The following is a 9,345-nucleotide window of genomic DNA, read 5'->3' as shown; positions in this document are numbered from 1 at the left end:
TGTCCTCCCTGCGTCTGTCCTCCCTGCGTCTGTCCTCCCTGGGTCTGACCTCCCTGCGTCTGTCCTCCCTGGGCCTGTCCTCCCTGGGTCTGTCCTCCCTGCGTCTGTCCTCCCTGCATCTGTCCTCCCTGGGTCTGTCCTCCCTGCGTCCGTCCTCCCTGGAGTCTGTCCTCCCTGGGCCTGTCCTCCCTGCGTCTGTCCTCCCTGCGTCCGTCCTCCCTGGGTCTGTCCTCCCTGCGTCCGTCCTCCCTGGAGTCTGTCCTCCCTGCGTCTGTCCTCCCTGCGTCTGTCCTCCTGGAGTCTGTCCTCCCTGCGTCTGTCCCCCCGGGGTCTGTCCTCCCTGCGTCTGTCCTCCTTGGGTCCGTCCTCCCTGGGTCTGTCCTCCCTGGTCTGTCCTCCCTGCGTCTGTCCTCCCTGGTCTGTCCTCCTTGGGTCCGTCCTCCCTGCGTCTGTCCTCCCTGGAGTCTGTCCTCCCTGCGTCTGTCCTCCCTGGGTCTGTCCTCCCTGCATCTGTCCTCCCTGCGTCTGTCCTCCCTGCGTCTGTCCTCCCTGGGTCTGACCTCCCTGCGTCTGTCCTCCCTGGGCCTGTCCTCCCTGGGTCTGTCCTCCCTGCGTCTGTCCTCCCTGGTCTGTCCTCCCTGGGTCTGTCCTCCCTGCGTCTGTCCTCCCTGCGTCTGTCCTCCCTGCGTCTGTCCTCCCTGGGTCTGTCCTCCCATGGTCTGTCCTCCCTGCGTCTGTCCTCCCTGGTCTGTCCTCCCCATGGTCTGTCCCCCCTGGAGTCTGTCCTCCCTGCGTCTGTCCTCCCTGGGTCTGTCCTCCCTGCGTCTGTCCTCCTGGAGTCTGTCCTCCCTGCGTCTGTCCTCCCTGGTCTGTCCTCCCTGGTCTGTCCTCCTGGAGTCTGTCCCCCCGGGGTCTGTCCTCCCTGCGTCTGTCCTCCCTGGTCTGTCCTCCCTGCGTCTGTCCTCCCTGGTCTGTCCTCCCTGCGTCTGTCCTCCCTGCGTCTGTCCTCCCTGGGTCCGTCCTCCCTGCGTCCATCCTCCCTGCGTCTGTCCTCCCTGCGTCTGCCCCCCTGGCCCCTCCTCCGGCAGGAGCGTTCCCAGCGCCTCCCAGCTCTGGCTCTGGGTTGGCTGCCCTCCACCCCCCGTGTCCTGGTTCCCCAGCCAGAGACCTTACCGCCCAGAACCTCTCTCCACTAACAGGAGAAGTCTCTTGGGGATGACAGTGCTGAGGGAGGCCACACGGCCAAAGGCCCGTCACACCTTGGCCTCACCCATGCACAGGTCACACGCTTTGGCCTGGTGGCGGATGGCCATTTATTTACTCACTTGTCTGGGAGAGGAGCCTGGCGGCCCGCAGGTGTCTGGAGCCTCCCAGACGGAGGGGTGCATACCACACACACTGGTTTCACTGTTTGAAATCGCTTCTGGAATTAGCACGACTGTACTGGCTCAATTCCCTCCCCAAGATCAAAAACTCATCTTGCTCTGACGTTACTGAAACTCCTCAGACAGCTTAGGAGACAGGACACTGCCATCAGCCTGGGGACGGAGCCGGCGTACACCAACCCTGCGTGGGACCGCCCCCCCGACTGCAGGCAGCTACCGGGCACAGCGCGGGAATGCGCTTCCCAGTCTGGGACGCGGCCCGGTGGGTCGATGAAAGGTGTCTGGGTAAGGCGGTTCGGGGCTGACATGCAGAAACGCCTGGAACCGTCAGTGGTCGGGAGGTCACCAGCCGTGGGAAAGGGACAACGCTTCTACTTTCTGTTGGAGTCCTTTTTTAGGTGAGTTTATTGTCATGGTTCCTGGACCTGGACGCCAAGAGAGCATCTGCGGCGTGCCAGGCGTGCATCAGGCTCCCTGAACCCTGCTGAATCTCCACAGCAGCCCCTGCCCCCACTTCCAGGCACCCAGAGCATAAGGACCAACCCAACCTGGAGGCAGAGCCGCAGAGCAGGGGCTGGGACCCAGACAGCCTAACTCAACCCATGCTCCGTCCAGAGAGCGGTGGTGTCGGGAGAAAGGAGCTGAGGAGCTCCACTCCGGCCCCGAGGGAATGACATCACAGACAACTAGAAGCTGGACAAAGGACATCAAACGGGAGTTTTTAGGGGACTGGAAGCGATGCAGGCGTGAAGCCCGAGGGAAAGGGAAGGAGTGAGGTGAGCCCAGCAATGCCCCAGCTTCCTGCCTGGCTGCGCTCCCCCCAGGGCAGGGCAGGGGTGTCCCGAGGGCAGCAAGTGAAGGTGCTGGAGTTCAGGCCGTCTGAGGTGCTGGGAAGGACCTGTCCCAGTGCCCACGGACCTGTGGAGCAGCACCTGGGGGCTGGCAGCTGACTGACTGGTTCCCGGAGCTGACGCAGGCCTGGGGTCGCTGAGCTCCCGCCGGCCAGAGCAGGGGACTCACAGGTCCCACGGGGAGCCCCGGGGGGGGCTCTGGAAGGGCCACACTGCGGCAGAGGTGTGAGCTATTCCTGAAGCAAAGTCCAGCCAGATCACCTCAACACAGCTTAAAAACAAGCTTTAAGAGGATGAAACTGCCCCGCGAGCAAATGAACCTCCTACCAGAACAAAAGTAACATGCCTTGAAGGAAGACAACAAAACCTAACACACGCGAACGTAAAACTCATCAAGCCTAGTGTGCATAAGGAAATTACTAGACACAAGAAGGAAGAAAACGTGACCTACAGCTCCCTCACACAAAATACAAAAATTAACTCAGAGTGCGTAAAGGACTTAAACATAAGAGCCAAAATTACAGGTTCTTGGAAGAAACAGCAGGGTAAATCTCTGTGACCTTGGGTTTGGCAATGGATTTTGTTTAAAAAGATTTTATTTACTTATTTGACAGAGAGAGAGAGAGAGAGCGAGCACAAGCAGGGGGAGCGGCAGTGGGAGAGGGAGAAGCAGGTCCCCACTGAGCAGGGAGCCCAGGACCCTGAGATTGTGACCTGAGCCGAAGGCAGATGCTCAACCGACTGAGCCACCCAGGCGCCCCTGGCAATGGATTTTCTGATATGACAATCAACAGCAACGATAAAATAGGTGTTTTGACTTCATCAAAATAAAAAACGTTTTGTGCATCAAAGGACACTATCAACAGTAAAAAGGTAACTCAGAGAATGAGAGACAATATTTGCAAGTCATCTAATAGATAAGAGATTAATATCCAGAATATATAAAGATTTAAAACTCCCCAACAGAAAAACCCCAAACATTTTAAAGACGGGCAGAGTGGGGTTATATCAAACTAGGAAGTTTCTGCACAGTGAAGGAAACCACCAACAAAATGAAAAGTCAACCTGCTGATGGAAGGAAATATTTGCAAATCATATACTTCATAGGAGGTTAGTACCCCAAATATATGAAAAACACATACAACTCAATAGCAGAAAACAATCCGATTTTAAAAAAAGGGGGTAGATCTGAACAGACATTTCTCCAAAGAAGACACACAAATGGCCAACAGACACAGGAAAAGAGGTTCAACATCACTCATCATCAGGGAAATACAAATCCAAACCACCATGAATTATCACCTCACATCTGTCAGAATAGTTGTTGTAAAGAAGTCAAGAAATAACTAGTGCTGGCAACAATGTGGAGACAAGAGCCCTCTGTGCCCGGTTGCTGGGAATGCACACTGGTGCAGCCACCCTGGAAAACAGTATGGAGGTTCCTTAAAAAATTAAATACCATACAATCCAGCAATCCCATTTCTAGGTATTTATCTGAAGAAAATGAAAACACTAACTTGAAAATACATCTGCACCCCTATGTTCCCTGCAGCATTATTTACAATAGCCAAGACATGGAAACGACCCAAGTGTCCACTGACAGATGAACAAAGTATGGTTCGTCCACACAGTGGAATACTGTTCAGCCTTAAAAGGAAGGAAACAGACACCTGCTACAGCGTGGATGGACTTGGAGGACATCATGCTGGGTGACATAAGCCAGACACAGAGGACAAATGTTGGATGACGCCTCTTATATGAAGTCCCCAGAGTTGTCAAATTCATAGAGACGGAGAGTAGGACAGTGGGCACCAGGGGCTGGGGTTGGGGGGGCCGGAGAGGGACAGAGTTTCCGTCTGGGAGGATGAGAAAGTCCTGGAGATGGGTGGTGGCGATGGCTGCAGAGCACTGTGAATGTGCTTAAGGCCACGGAGCACACACTTAAAAATGGTCAAAAGGATATATTTTATGTTATGTATAGTTTATCACAATTTAAAGAAATTCCCCCAAATGAAGGCAAAATATGTTTCAGGAAAACCAAAGCAGAGAAAATTCATTGCCAGCAAGCCTACACTGTAAGGCATGTTAAAGGAAATTCTTCAGATGGAAGGAAATGAAGCCAAAATGGAAATCTGGATCCACATAAGGATTGGAGAGCCCCAGAAATAGCAACTATGCAGGTAAATACAAAAGTCATTTTTCCATTTCAAATTTATTTAAAATGTAACTGACTATTTAAAGCAAGAATAGTATCAACGTATCATGGAGTTTATGACATCCTGAAGAAAGAAAACCCATGACAACAAAGGACGGGCCGGGAAAACGGGAGTATGTTACAAGGCTCCTAAATTACATGTGACATGGTAGGTTGCATCTGACAGTAGAGGATGAGAAATTAAAGATATACATTGTAAACCCTATAAATAGCCACAAAAGTTAAAACAAAGCTTATTAGCTAATAGTGTAGCTAAAATGGAAGCCTAAAAATTAATTAATTCAAAAGAAGAGATAGAGGAACAAGAAACAAAAAGATGGGACAAATAGAAAAAAAAAATCAAGATGAAAGACTTAAACCCAACCATAGGGATAATTATTGAATGGGAACTCCAATGACAAGACAGAGGTTGTTATGCTGAGTGAGAAAGCAAGAACCAGCTCTACACTGTCTACAAGAAATGCACTCTTGGTACGACCCATATGGGTTAAAAATACAAGATGGAAAAGCTACCAGTACAAACACTCCTCATCGGAAGGCAAGGGTGATCACTTTGCTGCCAGACGAAGCTGCTTCAGGATGAGGAGTGTGACCAGGAGGGACGTTTGGTACTGCAAAGGGGTCCATTCAAGGACTTGATATTCATAAATGAACACACGCTTCATAACACAGCCCCCAAAATGCATGAATGAAGTCAACGCTGATAGAATCGTCAAGTCAAAGAGGTAGATGCATAATCACGGTTGAGAGTTCAACACCCCTTCTCGGCAGCTGGGAAGACAGGGGACAGTAAGGAGCTCCCACGACCCGTGGACACGGCACAACTCCCTCCCAGTGATAGCAGAACACCTGTTCTTTGTAAGCGCCCCTGCGATACCCATCAGGATAAACCATGTACCAGGCATCAGAGGTCTCAGGACGTTTTGGGATAATGAAGCTTTATAAGTAGAGTATGTCACTAAGTCAGAATTAAGTCAGAAATCAAAAATAGAAGCATGTCTAGAAAACCTCCAAAGATTTCAAAATTAAGTGGGAAGCTCCCCAAATCTCCCATGAGTCAAAGAGGAAATCACAAGGCAGGCCAGGGAGTACTTGGAACTGAAGCAAAGTGGAAACATAGCACGTGGAGCTTTGTGGGAGGCGGCTAAAGCCTTCTCTTAGAGGGAAACGTGTAGCTTTCTAGTTTATAGTAGAAAGAAGGTGAAGGTGGTGGTAAGTGTCTACAGAACTGCGGGACATTTGAACTGGTTGGAGTTACACGGCCTGTTTTGGGGTTTCCAAGCCCACAGGCCCTGTCCTGGCTCGGACTTCACGTCCGTCCAGCGAGTTCCCGGCACCATTTCTCAGCCCTGGAGCTACAAACACCAGCCTCTGGTTTCGGCTCTGAGCCTGCAGCGTTTCCTCACGCACGCCCGCCAGGGATTGAAGCTGGGGGTGTGGGCAAGTGCCGGGGCTGATGAGGACAGCGTTTCTGGGGCAAACACCAACAAAGGCTCCGCTTTCTCGGGTAAGACGTAACGAAAGTAACAGCAACATCATGCTTCCCTCTGCAGGCTTGGTGGGACCCTTTCCACTGTGAATCCTTCTGCACCTCCAAACAAAAGACAGGTGGTCCCCAATGGTGTCACTTGGCGCCTTTCAACCTCTCTGAGTTTCCATTTTGAAAGTGTAAGAGACATCCTAGCTTGAAACCTGAGTCCTCATTTTGTTGGTGTAATTATGGACTAAACCCAAGCCAGCACTGAGCACCTCTGAGTGCCCCCCAGTGCAGGGGACTTGACCACAGGCCCCCAGGTGCTCATCCACGACCGTGTCTGCACCTGCAGAGCCCTTCCCTCTGATCACGGCCAAGCTGAGCACTGGGCCACAGGGGTGAGGGCACACGTAGCCCAGGCACGACCCGTCAGTGAGACACTATTAAATTTGGGAGATGCAGCGGCATCTCAGCTCAGCGGCAAGCCGTGTGGTGTTTTTCACCCCTAAGAACAGCAAACTCGACTTCTCTTTATCTGGACAATTCTGGCCTGCTCATCACGTTAAGAGTCCCATCCACACACTGTAAACTTCCCTGCCTCTCTGTTTCTCCACAGCTGCGGACCCCCCCCCCCCCGGGCCGGCCTCCGAAACCAGCCCACCCCTCCTGAGAGCTCCCCGCGAGGCTCGCGGCCCCCCTGCGAGCCCCCTCTTTCCCTTCCACGTCCTCCTCACACACGTCCACTCTCCTCCGCTTGCAAACCAACGACATCTTCCTGAAAACACAAGCACATCCTGTGGCACATGACCATCACTCGTGCCGACCACACTCGTCCTGACCACGGCTCAAGGAAACCACCCACCCTCCCAGCTGCACCTCCAGACACTCCAAACCTGTCTCCCACGTTCCTGCCCCTCCATGCCACTTTCCGCCACGGAGATACGGTGCCCACACGGGGCACAGAACCACGGAACAAAGCATTCAGATCCTCAGGGTCTGAAACACAGTTTCATTCCAGGTGCTGCGTGTCTGCCGGTCCCGTGAACACCCACCACCCAACGCCCGCCCCCTGCCGGCAGCATCTCTCCGCAGCCACAGGACAGGAGCCCTGGCAGCACAGGGACGGGGGCCAGGGGTGGGACGGCCCCCTCCTCTCAGGAAAGGCCTCCTTGAACCGTCTGAGGATAAAAGCAGTTCATCGGGAGGCGGCGGGCGTGCCTGTCCACGTGCCCGAGTCCTGGCTCCTCCCAGGAGGACACGGTTTTCTAACTCCAAACAAGGTTGGCAAACGTGCCTATTTGCCGTTAGACCAGAACTGTTCTAGTTTTGTTGGTGCAAGTTCCTTTTGCTAAGTTGTTAAGTGGACTCATTTGCATATAAACATGAACAGAATGTGGGTAAGTGAGAGGTGCCCTCACGAGAAACGTCCCCGTGGACGGGAAATTTGACTGTCAGCGTGACGCCCGTAGTCACCTGCGATCATCCCGCGGGAAGCTGCATCAGGACAGTGAGTGCCCGAGCCACCAGGGACCTGGGGGGGGGGTCTTCCAGAGCCCCTGGGCCCCACGCACATTTATGAACGCGTCCGCGTGAGGACTGCGCATTACTCAATGGCCAGGTTCAGCGTCGTTTCGGGAGAGCTCCTCAGCAAGCGTCCAGATTCTGAGGAGAAATGACGCACCCACAGGGACACTGACGGCCCTTCCAGCCTCTGTCCCCTGAGTGGGGGGCGAGGACGGGGGGTAAGAGCCGGCCTGAGAGCACCAGAGAAGAACAGACTCGGGGAGAGCCGCACCGCAGGCCATGGGCGCACATGGCATGGGATGTGGAGAAGGGCAGGGCCCCAGGAAGGCCACTGGATGTGGGGCCCAAGGAGGGACTCACGCAAGAATGGATGCTGGGTTTGTAAAAGGAAAGGAACTTCTCGGGAAAAGCAACAGTGGGGGTTGGTAGGCCCGGTCTGTTCAGGAGGCTGGAGAGTGTTTTCTGCCGGCAGAGGCGGGGCGGGAGAACGGAGCCGGCAGAGCCCAGCCCACACTGCAGGCGGCCCACCTTCCTTCCAGGCAGCTCTGTCCACCGCAGCCGAGGACCCCCCTCCAAGAGTGGGATTCAGGACTGCACGCCAAGAACCCAGAGGCGTAGAGCGTGGCCACGGGACAGGGGCCCTCAGCACACGCTCGCGGGGCGTGTCCCTCCCTTACCACGGCCTGCGAGCCCAGCGCGTGCCGTGGCATCGGACCCCCACTTACTCGAAGTACTCGGTGGCGGGCGTGGTGCGGAAGGTGTGGTCAGGGCCAGAGCTGGAGTTGCTGGTGCGTGCCTCTGAGCAGTTGGGGCTGTTCCACGTGTTGTTGCAGTGGACCCACGGCAGCTCCACGGTGAAGGACGAGAAGAAGTAGTGCAGCGCCCAGGCGATGATGACGTTGTAGAAGAAACCCACGTAGAGCGAGATGAGAATGACCGTGAAGCCCACGCCTGGGGCGGGAGAGCAGAGCGCTGTCAGCAAGGCGCCCACCCGCCTTCCCGGACCCGTGCTGGCTGCACGCGGACACTGGAAACCAGACCACGTCTCTGCACACCCAGAGACAACCAGTGAGAGCTCAGGTGCCAGACTTCATGCCACGATCCCAGACAAGGGGCTGCACCCAACCCCCCAAACCACCCATGGCCATCTGTGTGCACTCAGAGACATGCAGGGTCACCTAGGGCCACCTTGGTAGAACCAGGTCACCCACGAACATACAGGGTGACTGAGGGCCATCTGTCGCCATCCACTACCACTTGCAGCCACTCGGCATCAACCAAGGTCATCCGGGGCCCCCAGGCCATGCAAAACCATCAGAATCATCTACTGCCTCCCAGCACCACTCAGGACCATCAGGGACACCCAGAATACACAGCACCATGAAGAGCAAACAGACCACCCCAAACCACTCAGAGTCACCCAGCAACATCCACAGCCACCCAGGAAGACCCAGTATCTCCCAGAGCCACCCAGGGTCACCAACGGTCCTTGGAAACTCTGGTCCTCCATGGCCACCCACAGCTACCCAGAGCCATTCAGAGACACTGATGGTCACTCATAGCTGCTCATACCCCCTCAAGACTATCCAGGGCAAACAGAATCATCTGGGTTCATTCACAGCTACCTAGAGCCACCCAAAGTCACACAGGGCCATGCCTGACCGTCCAGGTTCAGCTGGGGTCATGCATGACTGTCCAGAGTCTCCTAAAGCAAACCAGGACCTCTCGGGGTGACCTTTCCAGGATCACAAAACCTGGAATTTGGGATCAGTCATCGAGGGGCTCCTGGCTCCCGGTGACCTAGGGCAGAGTGGTAAGCAGTCTTTGGGGCTGTGCCATCCTGACTGGGGGCAGGTGGGTCTGGCCTTCTCCCACTGGCCAAGGAGCCCTTGTGCT

The 9,345-nt window shown here is 54.8% G+C and overlaps 1 protein-coding gene across 1 annotated transcript in view; it reads right to left on the bottom strand.

Moving 5' to 3' along the window:
- The window catches only part of SLC6A3 (solute carrier family 6 member 3), a 37,918-nt gene that overhangs the window by 22,455 nt on the left and 6,118 nt on the right, over positions 1-9,345 (bottom strand). Inside the window, exon 3 of the mRNA XM_025866695.2 lies at positions 8,175-8,400. Coding sequence (XP_025722480.1) covers positions 8,175-8,400 — 226 coding nt within the window. The remainder of the gene's footprint in view (positions 1-8,174; positions 8,401-9,345) is intronic.

The sequence above is a fragment of the Callorhinus ursinus genome, unplaced genomic scaffold (assembly GCF_003265705.2).
Source record: "Callorhinus ursinus isolate GAN/ISIS: 27379988/994484 unplaced genomic scaffold, GSC_fseal_2.0 scaffold3, whole genome shotgun sequence".
In the NCBI taxonomy this organism is placed as follows: Eukaryota; Metazoa; Chordata; class Mammalia; order Carnivora; family Otariidae; genus Callorhinus; species Callorhinus ursinus.
This window is presented reverse-complemented; position numbering and strand designations above follow the sequence as displayed.